This window comes from Hemitrygon akajei, chromosome 8, assembly GCF_048418815.1.
Source record: "Hemitrygon akajei chromosome 8, sHemAka1.3, whole genome shotgun sequence".
NCBI lineage: Eukaryota > Metazoa > Chordata > Chondrichthyes > Myliobatiformes > Dasyatidae > Hemitrygon > Hemitrygon akajei.
This window is the reverse complement of record NC_133131.1, coordinates 70,654,550-70,678,822: the sequence shown is the minus strand read 5'-3', so window position 1 is coordinate 70,678,822 and position 24,273 is coordinate 70,654,550. Positions and strand designations below refer to the sequence as shown.

The window sequence follows — 24,273 nt, the reverse complement described above, 5'->3', positions numbered from 1 at the left end:
GAGACAGCACAAAAGCTGTAGGTAGAGATTCCCAAACAGTTCATTGTTCTTCCGTCTTTATATATGCTCAGTTAAAACAGTAGACATGCCAGGCAGGATAGTCTTGTGGGATGTCAGAAGGCAGGGAAACCTCCAGCGTCCCTGATGACCACAAATGCGAAAAGTGCATCCAGCTGCAGTTTGTAACAGTCTGCGTTAAGGAGCTGGAGCTGGAACTGGATGAACTCCGGATCATTCGGGAGGCTGAGGGCGGGGTGATAGACAGGACAGAGAGAGATAGTTACACCAAAGGTGCAGGACATGGGAAACTGGGTTCCCTGATGGTAAGTTGCCTCCCCTGTGCCAGGACCCGGGACACTTCAGATCGACTCCTCAGTATTTTAAGTGGGAGGGTGAACAGTCAGAGGTCATGGTCCATGTAGGTACCAATGACATAGGTAGGAAGAGTGATGAGGTTCTGCAAAGTGCATTCAGGGAGTTAGGTGCTACATTAGAGGGCAGGAACTCCAGGGTTGTGATCTCAGGATTGCTACCCCTGCCACGTGCAAGTGAGACCAGAAACAGGAAGATCATACAGTTTAACTCATGGCAGGGGTAGCAAGGAGTTGGTGCAGGAGAGAGGTCATAAGATTTTTGGATCATTGGGCTTTCTTCCAGGAATGACGGGACCTGTACAGAAGGGACAGTTTGCACCTGAACTGGAGAGGGAAGGAAGGTTTATTGGTGCTGCACGGTGGGGTTAAACTTGAGTTGCAGGGGGATGGGAATCAGAGTGGCAGAACAGATAGTGGAGACAGATGTTGTTAAGAATTCATACAAAGTCTGAGAAAGAACTCAAGAGGGTTAAAACAAGGCATGAAGCTTCCCTAAGAGAAAAAGTGAAGGAGAATCCTACAGATATGTTAAGAGCAAAAGGACTGTCAGGGACAACACTGGTCCTCTGGAAGATCAGAATGGTAACCCATGCATGGAACCAAACGAGATGGGAGCGAGCTTAAGTGAATTTTTGCATCTGTATTTACTCAGGAGCTGGACAGAGACTCTATAGAAGCAAGACAAAGTAGCGTCAACTACATGGACCCTAAACAGATTACGGAGGACGGGGAGGTGTTTGCTGTTCTAAGGCAAATTAGGGTGGATAAGTCCAGAGAGCTTGACAAGCTGTTGCCTCAGAACCTGAGGGAGGCAAGTGTTGAAATCGCCGAAGTCCCGGCAGAGATATTTAAATCGTCCTTAGTGACAGGTGAGATACCACAGGATTGGAGGATCGCCAGTGTTGTTCTGCTATTTAAGAAAGGCTCTAAACAGAAAGCAGGAAATTATAGGCTGATGAGTCTTACTTCACTACTGTGAATATTATTGTAAAGTATTCTAGTTAGATGAGCACTGCGGCCACGGAAGGCAACGGCAAACCACTGTTGGAATTTTTGCCTGGTCAATCATGGAAAGAAACAAAAGAAGGAAACCAGACAACAGCGTGGATGGGGTTGATTCTAATCAACAGAACAACACCTCGCTCGGTAGGAGTAGCCACGTGCCACCAGACCGTCATCCAGAGACTATAAGCAATAGGGAAAGGCTAAGGGTAGCAGCCTGGAACATCCGTCACTTTACCAGAAAGGAAAGCTGGACAACACATGAAATGAAATGAAAAGGTTGGGAGTTGGTATCTTAGGCCTGTCAGAAATTAGATGGACCGACAGTGGCAAATTCACTAAGGATAGTTCTCTGATAGTATATTCTGGAGGTCAACAGCATATGTATGGAGTTGGAATTATTTTAAACAAACAAGTATCAAACTGTCTTATGGGATATTGGGCGATATCTGACTGGCTGCTTTTAGTTAAATTAAGGGGTAACCCCTTTAACATTAGCATAATCCAAGCCTATGCGCCAACAAATGATGCGGATGAAGAGGATATCAACAAGTTTTATGAAGATCTCGACAGTGCTTATGAGCAATGTAAATCTCAGGATATAAAACTAGTCATGGGAGATTTTAACTCAAAGTTGGACAGGAAAGTGTGGGTAACATCATAGGATCTCTTGGATTAGGGAAGAAAAATGAAAATGGAGAAAGGTTTACTGATTGGTATATGAGAACCAACCAAGAGATCACCAATACTTGGTATAAAAACCATCCATGTGAATTGTGTACATGGATTAACCCTGGAGATAGAACAAGGAATCAAATAGATTTCATTACCATCAATGAACACGTTTAGAAATAATATCACAAATTCTAAACCCTACCCAGGAGCAGACTGTGGTTCAGATCACCATCCAGTAATAGCTACTATTAAAGCAAAATTAAAGAAACTGAAACGTGGAAAAAAAGAAAGTATATATTGGGAGAACTTTAAAATGATAGAATACTTAAGCAACAATTCGAAACAGCTGTAGAAGAACACCTCAACGAAAATGAAACAACACCTATTTGGGACAGACTTAAAATATGCTGTACAGCAATCAGCAGAGGAGATAATCCCAGAACAAGAAATCCAACACACCAACAAGGAGTGGATGACCCAAGAAGTTCTAGATCTGGTTAGTGAAGAATAATGAAGTGCAATACAGAGAGCTAGACAGACAGACCAGACAACTGTGAAACATTGCAAAGGAAGAATGGCTGAATCAAAAATGCAATGAAGTAGAAGGCCATATTAACAACAGCAAAGAAATGCACAAGAAAATTAAGGAAATTACTGGAATTAAGAAAACCTCCTCTACAGGATGCACAAGATCAGCAGACGGATCCATACTAACAGATCCAGATAAAGTATGTGAGAGCTGGATTCAGTATATGGAGCAGCTTTTTGAAGATAATAGAGGGGAACCCCCACATATTAAACACCCTAATTCTGGCCCCTATTACCAAAGAAGAAATAACTAAAGTAATGAAAAGCATGAAGCATGGTAAAGCCACTGGACCTGATGAAATGTCAATGGAAATGATACAAGCCCTAGAAGATCTGGGCATAGATATTCTTTTTGAGCTGTTTAATGGCTTATACGAGTCTGGTGTATTGCCTGACGATTTCTTGAAATCAGTATTTATAACTCTGCCAAAAATTCCTGGAACTATTGACTGTGAAAATTATAGAACAAGCAGTTTTATGAATCACATAATAAAGATTTTGTTGAGAATTATTCTGAGCTGAATTAAAAACAAGTTAAGGCTAGAAACTTCTAAACTGCAATATGGGTTTATTGAGGATAGAGGAACTAGGAACACAATTTTCATACTACGAATGCTTTCAGAAAGGGCAATTGAATATCAAAATGATGTCTTTTTCTGTTTTATTGATTTCACTAAAGCATCGACAAAGTGCAACATGAAAAATTATTTCAAATTCTCACTAAACTAAACATTGACGGAAGGGACCAACAACTGCTTCAAAATTTATATTGGAATCAAACAGCGGCAGTAAAAATAGACGAAAATATAAGCAGTTGGACTAAAATTCAAAGAGTAGTTAGACAGGAATGCGTTGCTTCACTGGAATTACTTAATATCTATAGTGAAATGATTCTCAGAGAAATAGAAGACCTAGATGGAATAAAAATTGGAGGTGTTAACATCAACAATATAAGATATGCAGACGATACCACCCTAATAGCAAGTGCTGCAGAAGACCTACAAATCCTCCGCGACAAAGTAGTACAAACAAGTGCAGATTTTGGACTACCAACTGTAAAAAAAAAAACAAATGTATGGTAATATCAAAACAGCAGGATTCTCCCAACTGCACATCGGTAACCAAGAGATTGAACAAAAGACCAGCTTTAATTACCTTGGCAGCTTTATATCACAAGATGCTAAAAGTAAAGTAGAAATTAAAAGAAGAATTGCTTTTGCCAAAACTAAATTCCAAAATTTGAAACTCATTTTTACCAACAGACACATTTCTATGACAACAAGGCTTAGGCTACTGAAATGTTACATCCGGTCAGTCTTGCTGTACGCTTCTGAAACACGGACTGTAACACCAGAACTCCAAAGAGACTTAGAAGCAACAGAAATGTGGTTTATTAGAAGAATGCTGAAAATATCATCTAGAGACGGGGTAAGTAATGAGACAGTACTCCAACGTGCCTTTACAAAAAGATCTTTAATGAGAACATTAAATGAGAGGAAACTTAATTTCCTGGGCCATTTCATCAGAAAGGGAGAAATAGAATGCCTTACGTTACAAGGCCGTGTGCCTGGGAAATGCAGAAGAGGAAGGCAAAGAAAAGTATATATAGACACTGTGAAAGAACTAACAGATCTCATTGTGCGAGATATCATTGACGCTGCGAGGGATCGTTCAATATGGAGAGCCGTGATCGCCCAAGCGTGTAACGTGCAAGGCACATGAAGAAAAGGAAGAAGAATTCTAAGGGACCGGATACATGAGTATTTGGATAGGTGCAGACTGATTAAGAATAGTCTGCAAAGCTTCATGTGTGATAAGTCACGTTTAACCAATCATAAGAGTTTTTTGAGGAAGTTACCAGGAAAGTTTACGAAGGAAAGGCAGTGGATGGTGTCTACGTTGACTTTAGCAGGGCATTTGACAATGTCCCACATGGGTGTTTGGTCCAAGAGGTTCAGTCACTCAGCATTCAAGATGAAGTAGTAAATCGGATTAGACATTGGATTTGTGGGAGAAGCCAGAGAGTGGTAGTAGATGGTTGCCTCTCTGTCTGGAGGCCTGTGACTAATGGAGAGGTGCTGGGTCTGTAATTGTTTGTCATCTATATCAATGGTCTGGATGATAATGTGGTAAACTGGATCAGCAAATTTGCAAATGACACCAAGACTGGGGGTGTAGTAGACAGTGAGGAAGACTGTCATGGCTTGCAGAGGGATTTAGACCAGCAGAAGAAATAGCAGATGGAATTTAATCTAGACAAGTGTAAGTGTTGCACTTCAGTAGGACCAAGCAGGGTAGGCCTCACGTAGTGCATGGAATAGATTCATAATTTGTTGAAAGTGGTGTCACAGGTAGATAGGGTCATAAAGAAAGCTTTTGGCACATTTGGTCTTCATAAATCAAAGTATTGAGTACTGGAGATGGGATGCTATGTTGAAGTTGTACAAGACATTGGTGAGGCCTAACATGGAATATTGTGTGTAGTTTTGGTAACCTACCTACAGGAAAGATGTAAGTAATGTGGAAGGAGTACAATGAAAATTTACAAGGATGTTGCCAGGTCTGGATGACCTGAGTTATAAGGAAAGATTAAATAGGTTAGAACTTCATTCCTTGGAATGTAGAAGATTGAGAGGAGATTTGATAGAGGTATACAAATTAGGAGGGGTATAGATAGGGTAAATGAAAGCAAGGTTTTTCCCCTGAGTTTGGTTAGGACTATAACTAGAGGTCATGAGTTAAGGATGAAAGGTGAATTAAGGGGAACATGAGGGGAAACATCTTCATTCAGAAGGTAGTGAGTGTGGAATGAGCTGTCAGCACAAGTGGTGAATACGAGTTCGATGTCAACATTTAAGAGAAGTTTGGATCGGTACATGGATGGCGGGGGATGGGCCCGGTGCAGGTCGATGAGAGTAGGATGTTTAAATGGTTCAGCATGGACGAGATGGGCTAAAGGGCCTGTTTCTGTGCTGTAAACAACATTTTTTATGACAGTGACTCTTTGCCTGCACACTCTCAAGCTGAGGTGTTTTCATCTTCCAAACTGAGCCATCCACATTGCGCTCAACCTTGGGTAGCTGACACCCACATCCCAGAACTTGGAGCCCAAGATGTTCCCATTGAACAATATTTTACTTAAAGTTCAAAGTAAATTTTATTATCAAAATACACATATGTCACCATATACAACCCTGAGATTCATTTTCTTATGAGCATACTAAACAGATCTGTAGAATAATAACCATAACAGAATCAATAAAAGATTGCACAACTAGGGCATTCAACAGACTACAGAAGACAACAAACTGTGCAAATGCAAATCCATTGGTTGTGGGAATATTTCAATGATGGGTCGAGTGAAGTTTTTCCCCTCTAGTTCAAGAGCCTGATGGTTCAGGTGTTCCCGAATCTGGTGGTGTGGGTCCTGAGGCTCCTGTACCTTCTTCCTGATGTAAACACAGCATGTCCTGGGTGGTGGCAATCCCCGATGAGGAACATGGCTTTCCTGCAACAGTGTTTCATGCAGATGCATTCGGTGTTTGGGAGGCTTTGCCATGACGGACTGGGCTGTAACCACTACTTTTTGTAGGTTTTTCCATTCAAGGGCATTGGTGTCACATGTCTCTATTGTAAAGGTCTGCGTACAATTAGCACAAGAGGTTCTGCAGGTGCTGGAAATCCACAGCATCACACACAAAATGCTGGATGAACTCGGCAGGTCAAGCAGCTTCTATGAAGATGAATAAACAGTCGGTGTTTGGGGTTGAGACCCTTCAATGAGATTGGACAGGAAGGGGGAGGGGAAGGAGTAAGAGCTGACAGGTGATAGGTGAGTGAGGTGGGTAGGGGAGGAAGAAGTAAGAAGTAGGGAGGTGATGGGTGGAAAAGTAGGAATTGGACAGTGATAGAAAGTAAATGTTTGCACCCAGCATACACATTGTTATGCAAACACAGACATTTACACAGCACCACGTAGAGCGACATCAACCTGCTTCCTGCCTGGTACCATTACAACACTGAACTTCTCTCAGCTTCAATGAAATAAAATCTAACACTGAGCCGTAGAATTACTTTTTAATCAATGCACAGAGAAAGTAACCTATCCAGACATATCACAGCTTGGTATGACAATCACTCACTCACAAGGGGAATCAAAAGGTTTAGAATGGTTCAACTAGTGCCCTGAGATTTCAATACAAGAAGTAATGTAGAAAAGGTAGATGAGCTCAGGGCATTATCAGCAAATGGAATTACGATATTGTAATATCGAGAGGCAGGACTGGCAGTTCAGTACTCCGGGCTCCCGTTGTTTTAGACGTGACAGAGTGGGAGGGATTAAAGGAGGAGGGGTGGTGTTACTAGTCAGGGAAAATGTCACGGCAGTGCTCAGTCAGAACAGACCAGAGAACTCATCAAGTGGGGTATTATCAGTGGAACTGAGTAATAAGAAAGTTAAGACCACATTGATGGGGCCATATTACACATCACCTAACAGTTTGAGGGAATTAGACGAACAAATTTGTAGGGTGGCTGCGGACAGTTGCAAGAAACATTTATAGTCAGTAATTTTAACTTTGAACCTATTGACTGGGACTCCCACACTGTAAAATAATATATATGGGATAGAGTTTGTCAAATTTGTTCAGGAAAGTTTCCTTAATCAGTATGTAGAAGTCCCAACAAGAGAGTGTGTGGTACTGGATCTGCTATTAGGGAATGAGAGAAGGGGGGTGACAGAAGTTTAGGCAGAGGACAGCTTTGCACTAGTGACCAGAATGCCATTGGTTTCAATGTAAATATGCAAGAAAAGGTATGTCTGGTTTGTGGGTTGAGATACTAAATTGAAAAGGGCCAAATTTGATGCTATCAGAAAGGATCTGGCAAGTGTGAATCGGGTCAAGCTCTTTTCTCACGAAGGTGTACTTAGTAAGAGGGAGGCCTTCAAAGTGAAATTCTGAGAGCATAAGGCTTCTATGTGCCTGTCAGAATAAAAAGGAAAAGATAACAGGTGTAGGGAACCTTGGTTTTCAAGAGATATTGAGGCCCTGGTTAAGAAACAAAAAGCGGCACATCGCAGGTTGGAAAAAAATGAAGTGCAAATGGAGCACAAGAAATGCGAGGGAACACTTAAGACAACAATTGGGAGGCATGAGGTGCCTTAGCTGACAAGATGAAGGAAAATCCAAAGGGTTTCTATGCATGGAGCCAAAAGAGATGGGGGAAACCTTAAATGCATATTTTGCATACACACGAGACGGACACAGAGTCTGTAGAAGTGAGGCAAAATAGCATCAACTTCATGGACTCCATCCAGATTACAGAGGAGATGTTTACTGTCTTGAGGCAAATCAGGTGGATAAAATCCCCAGGGCCTGACAAGGTGTTCCCTCAGACCCCGTGGGAGGCAAGTGCAGACAGTGCAGGGCCCTGGCAGAGGTATTTAAATCAGCCTTAGTGACAGGTGAGCTAGCAGAGGACTGGAGGGTAGCTAATGTTGTTCTGGGTTTAAGAAAGGATCTAAAAATAAACCAGGAGATTATAAGCCACTGAGCCTGACATCAGCAATGGGAAAGTTATTGGAAAAAAAAAAGTTGAATTTCCCCATGGGGATGAATAAAGTATCTATCTATCTATCTATCTATCTAAGTTATTCTAAGGAACCAGATACACGAGCACTTGGATAGTCAGGGACCGATTAGGGATAATCAGGATGGTTTTGTGTGTGGTAGGTTGTGTCTAACCTATTTTATAGTTTCTCGAGAAAGTTGCCAGGAAAGTTGATGAAGGCAAGGCAGTGGATGTTGTCTACATGGACTTTAGTAAGACATTTGACAAGGTCCTGCATGGGAAGTTGGTCAAGAAGATTCAGTCACTCGGCATTCAAGATGAGGTAGTGAATTGGTTTTGACATTGGCTTTATGGGAGAAGCCAGAGAGTGGTGGTGGAGGATTGCCTCTCTGACTGGAAGCCTGTGACGAGTGGAGTGCCGCAGGGGTTGTTGCCACAACCATCGTTGGTTGTCATCTGTATCAACAATCTGGATGATAGTGTGGTTAACCGGATCAGCAGATTTTCAGATGACACCAAGACAGCGGGTGTCGCGGACAGGCTATTTTGCTTCGCAGTGGAATCTGGACCAGCTGAAATGAGGCAGATGGAATTCAATGCAGACAAGTGTGAGGTGTTGCACTGCAGTGGAACCAAGCAGGACTGGTCTTACACAGTGAACGGTAGGGCACTGAGGAGTGTGGTAGAACAAAGCCATACAGGTCCATAATTCTTTGAAAATGGTGTCACTGGTGGATAGGGTCATAAAGAAAGCTTTCGGCACATAGACCTTCAAAACACTGAGTACAGGAGATGGGATATTATATTGACATTGTACAAGACATTGGTGAGGCCTAATTTGGAGTATTGTGTGCAGTTTTGGTTACCTACCCACAGAAAAAACATAAATAAGGTTGAAGGAGTACAGGAAAAATTTACAAGGATGTTGCCGGGTCTGGAGGGCCTGACATCAAAGAATAGATTAAACAGGTTAGGACTTTATTTCTGGGAATGCAGAAAATTGAGGGGTAAACTCAGGCATCTCCATCATGGGCACGAGCCTCCCCAGCATCGAGGACACCTTCAAAAAGTGGTTCCTCAACAAAGCAACATCTATCATTGAGAACGCTAACCAACCAGGTCGATGCCCTTTTCTGATTGCTACTGTCAGGGAAGAGGTACAGGAGCCTGCAAACAAACACTCAACAATTCAGGAACCGCTTCTTCCCGTCCACCATCAGGTCTCTAAATGGTCCGCAAACACATGAAAACAGACTTATTTGACTTTTGAACTGCTTATTTATTTAAAATTCTAGTTTACATTTTTTTTATAACTTGCACTGTACTGCTGCTGCAAATGACAGATTTCTGAACGTAAGTGATAATTACACCTGATTCTGAAACTAACCATAACAAGAGCTCAGAGGGTGAATACCAAGTGTTCGGACTTCCACTTAAACCTTCTGGACCTACAAGGAAGGACTGCAGTGAGTACCCCTCACTTGCTTGCTGCTCAAGAACTCAACATCAGGCAGGGTGAAGCAGTCCACGTGATTGGCATCCGGCCCTCCACCTTGGATGCACTCCCTCCCTGTGACTGGTGCAGTCGCATCTTCCGCAGGCTGCCAAACAGCCATTTCAGTGTTAACCCGAGAGCACCTGGTAAACCTGTGAAACTTGCGCTAACAAGTAAGGCAGCAATGCATAAGGACGCCACCAGCTGCATGGCCCCTTCCTACACTCCCATAGTGTCTCCCTTCATCTTCACCGATCTCAATGTCAGAACCCTCAAACCAAAAGCACCGTGTAAGTGTCTTCTACAAGAAGTCCGAGGAGGCAGCTCACCTCCACCTGTTCAAGATCGCTCAGCATTGAGGAGCAAGTTGGTGGTGCTCACATCCCATAACTGCACAAAAGTGCTCTGTGTGTGTTAAGGGAAGGGAATATTGGGTCAGGTATGGCACTGGGTATTAGTAGAGAGAATCAGGTTCAAATATACAGAGTTTAAGAATACGACTGTCAGCTCTAAGAGAGACACACGGCAAAGACTCCACCTACTCGGTGGTACTCACTCAGTTTTCCAGGCACGTGGTTGAGATAGTCATGTGGGCAGCTGTAGACCGCAGGGGCAGGTCGGGACTGAGCTGAAGTAGGTGACCTCATGGAGCTGTGGGCAGGCACGGTGCATTCTTGCTCCTCCTGGCAAAACAAGAGCCCAGATTTGACAGTAGTGTCTGCAGTTCAACGACACCAACAAATGTAGTTCTACAGACCTCTCCTCTACAACTTCAAGTTTGTTATCTGTATGTAAACAGAGTACAATCTACTGGAAGAACATTCCTCCAGACCATGGGGTACCAACAATATAAATACATACACAGCACAAAAATCAACATATTACCACAAATACAGCACTGTGCAAAAGTCTTATGCATATGTTTATATATGACACCTAAGACTTTTGCACAGTACTGTAGTAATTTTATGTATTGCACTGAACTTCTGCCGCAAAAACAAATTTCATGCCATGCGTGAGTGACGATAAACCAGATTCTGATATGGGCCTCTATTTGGGACTGAAAGTGGGAAGGAGGAAATCATGGTTGGGAAAAGAGGAAGGGAGAGGGGAGGGTCAGCAAGCACCAAAGAGACATTCTGTAATGATTAATAGTCCAATTGTTTGCAGTCAAATGACCTTGCCTGGTGTTGCAATACTGCACACCTCTGTTGTAACACATGGTTCCTGGAGTTACTGTCACCTTCCTGTCAGCGTGAACCAGTCTGGCCATTCTCCTCTGACCTCCCAAGACACTTTCACCCATAAAACTGGTGCTCACTGGATGTTTTTTTTTGTTGTTTTTCACACAATTCTCTATAAGCTTCAGAGACTGCTGTGCATCTAAGTCCCAGGAGATCAGTAGTTTCTGAGATACCCAGACCACCTTGTCTGGCACCAACAATCAACATCACTCCCCATTCTGATGTTTGGTCTGAACAACAACTGAACCTTTTGACCATGCTTTTCTGCAGTGAGTTGCTGCCACACGATTGGCTAATTAGATATTTGCATTAAAGAGCAGGGGTACAGGTGTACCTAATAATGTGGTCACTGAGTGTGGGATGAATGCCAAGCTCCTCCTGTGTGATGTACTACTGAGCTCTCTCTGCCTCTGAGAGTTCCGGTACACCACGAAATGGCCACTGAGTGGAGGATGAATGTGGCACTCTTTCTGTTGGATGTACAGCTGAGTCCTCACTGTCCCTGAGAGCTCCTGTCACCACTTGTACATGTCATAAACAAATTGGAATGTAGATCAGGCATTAACGCTTGGCTTGCCGATACAAATCACATTCCAGGAATAGAGTGAGAAATCTTTCCCAACTGCAGGTAAACTTTCATAAATACAGATCCCTTTGTTTTACCCTGTCTTGGTCTTGTTAAGGTCCACGGCAGTCTGACCAACACCACATGACTGCCCATTGGCTAAATGGGTGTTGGATAACTGACCCCCACAACTTTGTTGGAAACTCCTTAGAATAACACACACAGAATGCCGGAGAAACTCAGCAGATCGGGCAGCAACTACCGAGAGGAATAAAGAGTTGATGTTTCAGGCTGACACACTTCATCAGGACTGGGAGGGAAGGGGAAAGATGCTGGCTCTTTATTCCTTGTTTATTGAGAGATGCAGCGCAGGAACAGGCCCTCCTAGCCCAGCAACCCAACTATTTAACACTAGCCTAATCACAGGACAATTTACAATGACCAGTTAACCTACCCAACAGTACATCTTCGGACTGTGGGAGGAAATCAGAGCACCCAGAGGGAACCCACGTGCTCAGGGAATAACGTAGAAACACCCTACAGACGATGCCAAAATTAAACTCCAAATCCCTCCGCCCTGGGGTGTAATAGAATCACACTCACTGCTATGCTACCCTGGCACCCCAAATCCTTTAACGCCAACTGTTTATTCATTTCCACAGAAGCTGCCTGACCTGCTGAGCTCTTCCAGTATCTTGCATTTATTGGACTGGTTTGCCAGCATCCACAGAATCTCATGTTTACGTGGTATCTCATCTGATGCTAATCACATTGTGACATGGTATTACATTCGTGAGACCCAACATAAACTAGTGGACCTCTTCATCAACCACCTTTGCTCCATCCACCGCAAAATGCGAGATCTCCCGGTGGCCACCCAGTTCAATTGAGCTTCCAGTTCCCATTCCCAATCCAACGTTTCACTCCAAGTTCTCCTCTACTGCCATGATGAGGCTACAGTCAGGGTGGAGGAGCAATTATATATCTCATATTCCCTCTGGGCAGCCTCTAGCCTGATGTCATGAACATCAGTTTCTCTAACCAAGTCATTTCTTCCCCCTCTGTCTTTCCCTTTTTCCATTCTGGCTCTCCTCTTTCCACTCCTCCTCATTTGACCATCATCCATCCAGTTCTTCTCCTCATTCCCTTTCTCCTACAATCCACTCCCCTCTCCTATCAGATTCCTTCTTCCTCAGTCCTTCCCCTCTTCCACCTATCACCTCCTAGCTTCTTACTCCATCCCCTACCTGCCCATCCGCCTCCCCCCTCATTTGGTCTCTCCTCTCACCTGCCAGCTTGTCCTCTTCCCCCACTCCCACCCACCTTCTTATTTTGGCCTCTTCCCCCTTTCCAATCCTGATGAAGGGCCTCGGCCCAAAATGCTGACTGTTTATTCTCCCTTCATAGATGCTGCCTAGCCAGTTGAGTTTCTCCAGCCTATTTTTTTTTTTTTGTGTTTTCCTAAATACTCCCAGCACCTGCAGAATCTCTTGTGCTTACGGTATTGCAAATCCCGAAATCTCACTTATTCCTACCTCAATGCCATAACTTTCCAGAAAGATATTTCACAACAGTGTGCAAAACCAGCCCTGTAAGTATGCTTCTCAGAAGTCTTTTCATATTCCTGATATTGCTCAAACCTGTAGAAAGCTGATAAGCTGCCTTCCCTCCATTAACATCAATGCAGAGATAGATTGTGTCAGCCTGATATAAATTAATATACAGGTTAACATACAGATATTAGTTAATGCACAATAAGTAAGTGCACCATGCTGAGCAACACTCACAAAATGCTGGAGGAATTCAACAGGTCAGGCAGCATCTATGGAACTGAATCTACATTAATGTTTTGGGCTGCGACCCTTCTTCAGGACCGGAAAGGAAGGGGGAAGATGCCAGAATAAAGAGGTGGGGAGAGGGAAAGAAGGACAAGCTAGAAGACAGGTGGATGGGGATGGGTGAAATAAGAAGCTGGGAGGTGATAGGTGGATGGGGATGGGTGAAGTAAGAAGCTGCGAGATGATAGGTGGATGGGGATGGGTGAAGTAAGAAGCTGGGAGGTGATAGGTGGATGGGGATGGGTGAAGTAAGAAGCTGGGAGATGATAGGTGGATGGGGATGGGTGAAGTAAGAAGCTGGTAGGTGGAAGAGGTAAAGGGCTGAGGAAGAAGTAATCTGATAGAGGATAGGACCATGGGAGAAGGGATATAAGGAGGAGGGATACTAGGGGAAGTAATAGGCAGATGAGGAGATTAAAAGGAGGTAAGAGGGGAGCCAAAGTGGAGAATAGAAAGGGAAGGGGGAGAATTACCAGAAGCTATAGAAATCGATGTTCATGCTTTCAGGTTGGAGGCTACCCTAACGGAACACGAGGTGCTACTTCCCCCACCTGCGAGAGGCCTCATCATGGCGGTAGAGGAGGCCACGAACCAACGTCAGAACAGGAGTGGGGATCTGAATTAAAATGGTTGGCCAGTGGGAAATACTACCAGTTGCGGAGGTGGTCAGTAGCGTAGTCCCCCAACCTAAAAGGTCTCACCAATGCAGAGGTGGCCACATTAGACGTCCCCAGCAGATTCACAGGTGAAATGTTGCCTCACCTGGAAGGACTGTTTGGGGGCCTAAATGGAGGGAATAATTCTGTAACTAATGAAACGTATGCATGTACAGGATGTGACACTGTAAGCGCTTTTGCAGGCAAAGGGAAGACAAGAGATCTAAAACTTCTGACCAGCAACAGGGAAGCTCAGACACATTCTTAGAGTTGGGCTAGGAATGGGACCTCTCCTCAGAACTGATGGACAAACTGGAGGCATTTACATGTCTCCTGTATGCCCCGAAAGCATCGACCACCAAGGTCAATGAGCTCAGGTATCACCTTTCTGTGCCAAAAAAGGTGAAATCAAAAGTCATCAACTCCCTCCATGCAAGGACTGCTTAACAAAACATGCACAGCGAGCCAACTACCAGGCTGGTATGTGGAGAAGATGTTTGGAGAAGGACCCACAAGTGCCAAGCCCTGTTGGCAGAGGATGGAAGATGAAGAGAGAAGAGGAAGCTGAACAGTTGGTGGTGCACTGGATGGAAGGCCAGCCAGCACCCGATGCCATCCTGGATCTACTGGCCTGTAACTGTCCAAAAAAATGTTCACTCCCAAGATGTATGTGTGTTGCAAATGGCCTCAGGGGTACTGACATGTGTAGACTGGCAGACTGTGAGAACCAGGCATCCACCTCAGAGAGTGTGGCAAGTTCAGATGAAGATGTGGAAGCCGTGGAAAATTATTATGATTATTAATAGGTTATGAAAGTATGGAAAGCAGTCTTTGATTAAATATATTCATTTTACAACCAAATGGGGCCTAGGTTATGGCCATGTGGAACCCCACATTTGAATTATTGTACTGTAATTCTATATGCTATGACAAAAGCTTAAGATTGTTTTGATTTGATACAACAATATGGAAAATATCATGACATTGATAAAACTCCAGAAATCTCTCCAAATGAGGTATTTTACCTTTTGGGGGGGGGGGGGGTAATATTTTCTGCTGTACTGATGTTAATATGGAATATATACAAAAAGTGATGACTTATTTGAATTCCTGAATAAAATGTCTACAAATCCACAAATGTGTCCTAGGGTTTTTATTGACTTTTCCAAAATAAACAACAGACAAATGTTTTTCTAAAAATGAAATGATTCACTCTACTGAAATTGAGCACTGTACTGCGAGTGCCACCAATGACATAGTTTTCAGTGTAGAATTTTATAACAACATTTGATGAAAAGTGCTTGAAATCAGCTATCATTGTGACTAATTTCAATGCTGAGGGATCACTGATAACAAAATACCACTAGGTTGGTCACTTTTCAGAAATATTGGCCACTTTTCAGAAATGCTTATTTTAGGGTAGTGTTATAAAATGCATGACAGCACACATAAAGCTACCACTGGTGCAATGCTATCACATATTTTCAAACACTAGAGATTTATATCTTGCCAAAAATCACTTTGAGCATTATTCCCCTCAGGCAGTACCAACCAGCCCTACTGGCTCACGGACTAGAAGTAACAGCAGCCAAAGACACCCAAGAGCAGTAACTCCTTTGGGATGTAGGAAGGAAACTAGAGCAATAAGTGTTACTGCATTTGGCCATGAGGAGGATGGGCCAACTCCAGGATCCAACAAGGCAGAAGCAGCAGCACTGCCCACTCCAACGCAATGACTAACGGATCTGGGAATGCGGAGGAAGCCTCGGAGTGTGGAGCCAGTGCAGGAGTACGGAACTGAACCACAATGTTATTCCTGATCCTTGAGGAGTAGATGCAAGGAGCCGCACAACAAACTTACGATTCTCCAATCTCTTTCCTCTTCATGATGTGCCACACCTCAAATTTTTGTGTCATCTGTTCCATTTAATGACATATCCAACAAGTGGTGTACAGGAACTCTCAGAGACACTGAGGACCCAACTGTACAGCCCACAGGAAGGGTGTCGCATTCATGCTACACTCAGTGTACACCTGTTCCTCTGCTTATTAATGCTGATATCTAATTAGCCAATCATGTGGCAGCAACTCAGTGCAGGAAAGCATGCAGACATGGTCAAAAGATTCAAACCAAACAGCAGAATGGGGAAGAAATGTGACATAACTGACCTTGACCTCGAAATGATTGTCGGTGCCAGATGGGGTGGTTTGAGTATTCTCAGAAACTGCCAGTCTTCTGGGATTTTCATGCAGAACACACTCTGGAGTTTACTGAGAATGGTGTGAACAACAAAAAGCATCCAGTGAGCGGCAGTTCTGTGGATGAAAAGGCTTTGGTGATGAGAGAGGTCAGAGGAGAATGGCCACACTGGTTCAAGCTGACAGTAACTCAAATAACCACACATTACAATGGTGGTGTGCAGAAGAGCATCTCTGAACACACATGTTGAAACTTAAAGCAGCAGAAAACTATGAAGAACTTTATTAAGTACATGAGATACACTGGGTGTTTTATTAAGAACAGGAGATACTGGCAACTGAGTGTATGTTCCATCAGTTACAGGAGGTACCGAGTGTACGTTCCATCAGTTAAGCAGGTACCGAGTGTACGTTCCATCAGTTACAGCAGGTACCGAGTGTACGTTCCATCAGTTACAGGAGGTACCGAGTGTACGTTCCATCAGTTACAGCAGGTACCGAGTGTACGTTCCATCAGTTACAGGAGGTACCGAGTGTACGTTCCATCAGTTACAGCAGGTACCGAGTGTACGTTCCATCAGTTAAGCAGGTACCGAGTGTGCGTTCCATCAGTTACAGCAGGTACCGAGTGTACGTTCCATCAGTTACAGCAGGTACCGAGTGTACGTTCCATCAGTTAAGCAGGTACCGAGTGTGCGTTCCATCAGTTACAGCAGGTACCAAGTGTACGTTCCATCAGCTACAGGAGGTACCGAGTGTACGTTCCATCAGTTACAGCAGGTACCGAGTGTACGTTCCATCAGTTAAGCAGGTACCGAGTGTACGTTCCATCAGTTACAGCAGGTACCGAGTGTACGTTCCATCAGTTAAGCAGGTACCGAGTGTGCGTTCCATCAGTTACAGCAGGTACCGAGTGTACGTTCCATCAGTTACAGGAGGTACCGAGTGTACGTTCCATCAGTTACAGCAGGTACCGAGTGTACGTTCCATCAGTTACAGGAGGTACCGAGTGTACGTTCCATCAGTTACAGCAGGTACCGAGTGTACGTTCCATCAGTTACAGGAGGTACCGAGTGTACGTTCCATCAGTTACAGCAGGTACCGAGTGTACGTTCCATCAGTTACAGGAGGTACCGAGTGTACGTTCCATCAGTTACAGCAGGTACCGAGTGTACATTCCATCAGTTACAGGAGATACCGAGTGTACATTCCATCAGTTACAGGAGATACCGAGTGTACATTCCATCAGTTACAGGCGGTACCGAGTGTACGTTCCATCAGTTACAGGCGGTACCAAGTGTACGTTTCATTAGTTACAGGAGATACTGAGTACATCTCATTCATTACAGGAGATACCGAGTGTACGTTCCATCAGTTACAGGAGGTACCGAGTGTACGTTCCATCAGTTACAGGAGGTACCGAGTGTACGTTCCATCAGTTACAGCAGGTACCGAGTGTACGTTCCATCAGTTAAGCAGGTACCGAGTGTACGTTCCATCAGTTACAGGCGGTACCGAGTGTACGTTCCATCAGTTACAGGAGGTACCGAGTGTACGTTCCATCAGTTACAGGTGGTACCGAGTGTACGTTCCATCAGCTACAGGAGGTACCGAGTGTACGTTCCATCAGTTACAGGCGGTACCGAGTGTACGTTCCATCAGTTACAGGCGGTACCGAGTGTACGTTCCATCAGTTCCAGCAGGTACCGAGTGTACGTTCCATCAGTTACAGGAGGTACCGAGTGTACGTTCCATCAGTTACAGGAGGTACCGAGTGTACGTTCCATCAGTTACAGGAGATACCGAGTGTACGTTCCATCAGTTACAGGAGGTACCGAGTGTACGTTTCATTAGTTACAGGAGATACCGAGTGTACGTTTCATTAGTTACAGGAGGTACTGAGTGTACGTTTCATTAGTTACAGGAGGTACTGAGTGTATGGTTTTATTCTCCACACCCCTCTCCTTTCTCATCATCTACCCCCAGGTTCTGCCACAATTTACCATCATCCTACCACACCCATGCGTCTTTGGTACGTGGGAGGAAATCAGTGTGCCTGTGAAAACGTGCAAACTCCACAGAGACAGCACCCGTGTAGGATTGAACCCAGATCTCTGGGGATGTGGAGCCGCAACTCCTTTCTGAGTTGTGAATGGGTGACATCAAAGAGGAAGAAGGTGTCGGAGACAAGGGTCTGCAGAGGCTGGAATCTGTAGTCAAACACAGACTGCTGAAGAAAGATTATCCTTATTTGTCACAAACGTTGAAATACTGCCTTTGCACCAACAGCCAAAACAGTCCAAGAATGTGCTGGGGGCAGCTCCAAGTTGCATCACACGTTTGGCACCGACCTATGACCCTGACCCTAACCCTAACCTGTACGTCCTTGGAATGTGGGAGGAACCGAGCACCCGGAGGAAACACATAGAGTCATCGGGAGATGTCTCCTTACAGACAAGGGCGAAATTGACCGTTGACCTTTGGTGCTGTCAAGTGTTATGCTAACCGCTGCACTACCACGCCACTCTTAAACTCAGTAGGTTGAAACAGCATATGCTGAGGTTTCAGAATGAGACCATGCATCAGGAATGAGAGTGTAGAATGGGGTTTGCCAACCTCGAGATGAGAGGGAGGCGTGGGATGGGGCAGGGATAGGGGATAGGTGGATCAAAAGGAGAAGAGAAATGGAGATAGGTGGGGGAGTGAAGGGGGAAGGAAGTGACAGACGCTGGAAGGTATTGGGTGAAACCAGAGAGGAAAAGGATGATGGGCAGGGGGAACTAGATGGGAAAGTAGATTGGATGGGTAGGGCTAGGGAGAAGAAACCCACATGGACAGGTGAGTGGGTGATGGGCAGATGGAGCCAGGGGGAGGGGAGGTGGGGGAGTAACAGCCCAAGGTAATTGGCAGGAGGCAAACAAGGTGAGGGAGACCCTGGGTGCACCAGCAGGAGTGGGAACAGAACAGAGAGGTGACCTGGAATGGATAACTGAACGTTCACACCATGGGGCTGTAGGGAAAGGAGGTGCTGCTTTTTTGTGTGTTTGGACTCTCTGTGGAAGTGAAGAATACTGAGGATGGATGGGAATGAGTAGAGCAGTTGAAATGACAGGAAGTCCAGTTTCCTGTTGCGTTTCAAGTTCAAGTGCTCCACAAAACAGTTATCCAGACTGCATTCAATATAAAGGAGGCCACATCGAGAGCACCAAATGCAGGAAACCTGGTTGGAGGAGAGGCAGGTGAATTCCTACCTCGCCTGGAAAGGCCGTTTCTGTCCCTGGATGGTGGTGAAGGAGTTGGTGAGGAGGCAAGTGTTGCGCCTCCTAGGGTAACAGAGAAAAATGCCCAGGTGGGGAGGGATGAGTGGACGGTGGAGTCAAAGTGAGAGAGGGGGCCCTGCAGAAAGCAGGAAGAGTGGTGAGGGGAAGATGTGCACGGTGGCTGTGTCCCGTTAGGGCTTGTGGAGGTGGGAAAGGATGTGGAGGCTGATTAGGTGGAAGGTGAAGAACAAAGGAATGCCCATTTCTGTCTGGGAGGGGGAGACATGCAGACAATGGAGGAGATGAAAGTGAGGGCTCAATCACCTATAGCAGAGGAGCGAACATGTTTCCTGAAATTACACTTGGACTGAGATGTTAACTGTCCTGTGCTATCATCAGTTGATCTGCCACCTGTCCTCAGGAGTTTCGGCCCGCTTATGATCAAGAATCCCTCGAGGTGGTGGGCCAGCAGTGCTAAAGCACCACCTCCCACTGATGAGCTTAACAACTTGGCATCTGCCTCTATCAGAGTTGTTGGTCACTTCCATCCAACAGATAGTCCACTCTTCAGGTGTCTATGCAACTACTGAAGAGTTTGCAAAAGATATAAGGACATTTCACAAGTCCTGGAACAGAAACCCTCATTTTATGAACCAGGCGGCGAAGACAGGGTAACTGAAAGAGTTGACATCCTCACACCAGACACACTGGGAAGAGGGTTAGTCTAGGTAGCTGTGGGGTCAATGGGTTTATAGTAAGTGCCTGTTTATCTCCTGAGATGGAGATAGAGAGATCCAAAAGGGGAGAGAGTTGCCAGAATGTTCAAAGTGAGATAGATTCAGAATTAGGTTTATTATCATGAATATATGTGGTGAAAGCAGTAGTACATTAAATTACTATAAGTCACATTAAGAAATATATTAAAATAATGTGCAAAAAGAGAGCTAGTGTTCATAGTCCGTCCAGAAATCTGATGGTGGAGGGGAAGAATTGTTGAGTATGTGTCTTCAGGCTCCTGTACCTCCTCCCTGGTGGTAGCAATGAAAAGAGGGCATGTCCTGGATGGCAAGACTCCTTAATCTGAGAACATCACCTCTATTTCCTGAGGAGACTGAGGTCCTTTACAGCATGCGAGCTTCATCTTCACATGTTCTACCGGTCTGTTGTCGCCAGTACAATCTTCAAAGTGGTGGTGTGCTGGGGCAGTGGCATCAACACGGGTGATGCCAACAGGCTCAATAAACTGATTAGAAAGGCTGGCTCTGTTATAGGAGTCAGACTGGACCCACTGGAGGCTGTGGTAGAACAAAGGACCCTGTGGAAAATCCCGGCAATTCTGGACAATGTCTCTCACCCCCTGCATGCCACCTTGGCTGAACAGAGGAGCAATTTCAGTAATAGACTGAGACAACAGCGCTGTATGAGGTCATTCTTACTCTGGACTATCAAGCTCTATAATGAGCTGGGGGAAGTGATGACCCCCCTCCTGTTAGACTGTTATTAACCCCTGCTTACCAGAGCTTTGTTTAGCTCTGTTTATCACACCCTGCTACCACAGAGACTCTGGCAATACCACCATCACTTCTTATCTGGAGGGTGTGAATGTGCAACCGTTACTGTGTAATATTATGATAATATTATACAGTAATAGTATTACCATCTTTTATCGGTCTGAACTTGTACATCTTATTTTTAAGGTTAACTTTTTAATTCTTTCTTCTCTTCTGATGTTTGTATATCTGTGCACTTGTAACACTGCTGTGACACTGTAACTTCCTCTGGGATCAACCAAATATCTTGTCTGTGGATAGTCAGCGGCAAAGCTGATAGAACTAACCAGTTGCAACGCCAATAACTTCCTCAGTGTGGTGGAGGAAGAGTTGGGAAGGGAGGCAGAACACAGTCGGAGCAGACCATTGTGGTCGGCTGCAACTGCACCTTTCGTCTGTGAAGAGGCGGGGGAATGGACCAAGAGGTTGTGGAGGGAGATCCCGCAGTGTTCAGCGGCGGTGTGCACTGACACTTTCGCCTTTCCCTCTTCCTCACCCCGGAAAATATGGAAGCTAAAAAGTGGCTGCAAACTGCACCGAAAGTTCTGTAAAAATCAATCGCCGCACTCTCCCTGTCTTCATCTTAGCTGTATCTTGTCATAGTCCAGAAAGGTGAGGTAGTTTTCAGACTGGACTCTCTCAGAGACATACCCTCGCTAGGTGTATTAACGGGACCGGGAACGCAGCCTCAGCTGGCCCGGAGGGCTTAGGACTCGGATCGGAAGTGGCGAGTTCACTAGAGTAGGAACTCTGCGCCTGTAACACTCCTCCTTCCCTGTCCCCTCCCCTCCTTTTCCTTTCTCCTCCCCGCCGCTTCATCTTGCCGAGCTAAGGCCGGTTAAACGCGCTACTCACAGCCCGGGAATGTCCCGCCTGCGGAGGCCGGGGGTGGAGGGAGATGAACGGGGTGACACGACCCACTACCACCTCCCCCATCCATTCAGGACACATTCCCCGTTTCAGCCAGAGTCGGGGTCCGGGGTCGAGGAATGGGGTAACCGGGAATAAACTGCGGGGGTTACGCCAAGAGAGCGATCCTTGGGGAACCGGTCAAGAGACGTCCGCGGGGAGGGGAAGAGATGCCTACAGAGGTCCCGGAGAGAAGCGCGGAGGGCAAATTTCCCGGGACAGCAAGAGAGCCGGACGGCAGGGTCTTCCCGAGGGATCGAGATGGGGCTGTTCCCGAGGGGTTGGGGGTGGGGCGATTAGTCACCACTTACCTTGAGGCGGGGAGCTCGCTCACAGTTTGTCATGGTCCTTCGGCCAGCTTAAACCAGGCGAAACAAAAATATATATAAAGTTCTCCTAGTGGGCTCCCCGCGGTCTCCCGGGGTAACCCCGGGCACATGAAAGTCGCGGGGAGAAAGAGCGAAGCCCCGGCTCCAAACAGTCACATAGCCCGCAGCTCAATTCTTCCGGGAAACAAAATCGAAAGCACCGGATCTGGACAAGAGGCGTGTGAGAGAGCGACACTTCCTTGGGGAACGGCTGAGAACCATTCAACAGGTAGACAGGCCAATCACCTGAGTCTGGGCGAGTGGGACGCCTAGCCCGAATCTGGGCCAGATAAATAACGCTAACTTTTGGGATAGTTTCAGGACTAGCCACTGGCAGCCAGAACACTTAATGGCGATGGTGCTGCACACAGACACACTCAAAACATACAAGTCTGTCTTATCAGTGACAAGTAATAATACAAAGTCCTGTCAACAATAGAAGGTTAACAGGGCATAAACAGACCGGCGGATAACTGGCCTGCGTGGTAGAAACAAAAGAAACTACTCATTGACTAAGTGAAACCAGAAGTTTCTGGGAATATTTCAGCGTCTTTCGAGAGAGAGAGAGAGAGACGCGGACTTTTTCCACCGGTAGAGCGCCGCTTCGGAGTTCCGGCGACCCTGACCTCTGTACATGTTGCCCTCTGTCTTCTGTCTGGACACGTTGTTCTCCCGCAGACTTGTGGGGCGGCTGCAAACTTCCCCTTTGTATGAGGCTGACCGGTGAAGTTTGGGAAGGCTGATGGAAAGAATGAAAAGAGGCGTGTAAAGGGGCGGTAGATGGTCAGGACCCGATGGGGTTTGAAGACATTACATTCACAAGGAACTCTAAGATGCTGAGATAAAGGATCGAGGGGGTCAACAGAAAGATATGCACAGACTGGGAGAATGGGCAAAGAAGTGGCAGATGGAATACAGTGTAGGGTAGTGTATGGTCATGCATTCGACAGGAAGGTATAGAGTGTTTTCAAATTCAGAAATCAATGGTGCAAAGGGATTGAGAGTCCTTGTGTAGGATTCCCGAAATGTTAAGTTGCATTCGGGAGGAAAGTGCAATGTCAAGCATTCATTTCGAGAGGACTAGAATATAAAAGCAAGGGAGTAATGCTGAGGCTTTATAAAGCACTGGGAGTATTGTGAGCAATTTTGTCCCCTTATCTAAAAGATGTGCTGCATTGGACAGGGTCCAAAGAAGGCTCATGAGAATGGTTCTGCAAGTGAAAGGGTTAATGCATAAGGAGCATGTAGAGTCACGGTGTCATAGAAAAGTACAGCACAGAAACAGGCCCTTCAGCCCATCCAACCCATGCTGAACCACTTAAACTACCTAATCATAATGACAATAGCCCTCCATACCCCTACCGTCCATCTATCTATCCAAACTTTGCTTAAACGTTGGAATCGAGCTCACTTGTGCTGGCAGCTCATTCTGCACTCTTAACCCTCTGAGTGAAGAGGTCTCCTCTCATGATCCCCCTAACTCTTCACCTTTCACCCTTAACCCATGACCTCTGGTTGTAGTCCCACACACTCTCTGTGGAAAAAAGCCTGCTTGCATTTACATTATCTATACCCCTCATAATTTTGTATACCTCTATCAAATCTCCACTCAATCATCTGCATTCCAAGGAATAAAGTCCTAACTTATTCAATCTTTCCTGATAACTCAGGTCCTCTGGATGGGCAATGTCCTTGTAAACGTTTCTGTACTCTTTCAACCCTATCTACATAGAGACGCCATACAGCAAAGCAAAAATCAACAGGATTGAGAAGCTTTTAAAACCCTACAGAGAGCAACTAAAAGAATCATTAGAAGGGACAAGATGAAATATGAAAGCAAGCTAGCCAACAATATCAAAGTTTTTTCAGGTGTATAAAAAATAAAAGGGAGATAAGAGTGGATTGCTAGAAAATGAGGCCAGAAAAATAATAACAGGGGACAAGGAGATGGCGGGTGAACTAAATGAGTATTTTGCATC

The 24,273-nt window shown here is 45.2% G+C and overlaps 1 protein-coding gene across 2 annotated transcripts in view; it reads right to left on the bottom strand.

Moving 5' to 3' along the window:
• The window catches only part of LOC140731970 (transcription factor ETV7-like), a 92,566-nt gene extending 69,635 nt beyond the window's left edge, over positions 1–22,931 (bottom strand). Inside the window, exons 1-3 of one of the 2 annotated variants that reach the window (XM_073054009.1) lie at positions 22,238–22,929; positions 16,178–16,324; positions 10,262–10,388 (exon numbers count right to left, since the gene is read on the bottom strand). In XM_073054009.1, coding sequence (XP_072910110.1) covers positions 10,262–10,352 — 91 coding nt within the window. In that variant the 5' untranslated portion in view covers positions 10,353–10,388; positions 16,178–16,324; positions 22,238–22,929. Of the gene's footprint in view, positions 1–10,261; positions 10,389–16,177; positions 16,325–22,237 lie in introns of both variants that reach the window. The other variant, XM_073054008.1, reaches the window with a different exon arrangement.
• Between the last annotated feature and the right edge of the window lie 1,342 nt (positions 22,932–24,273).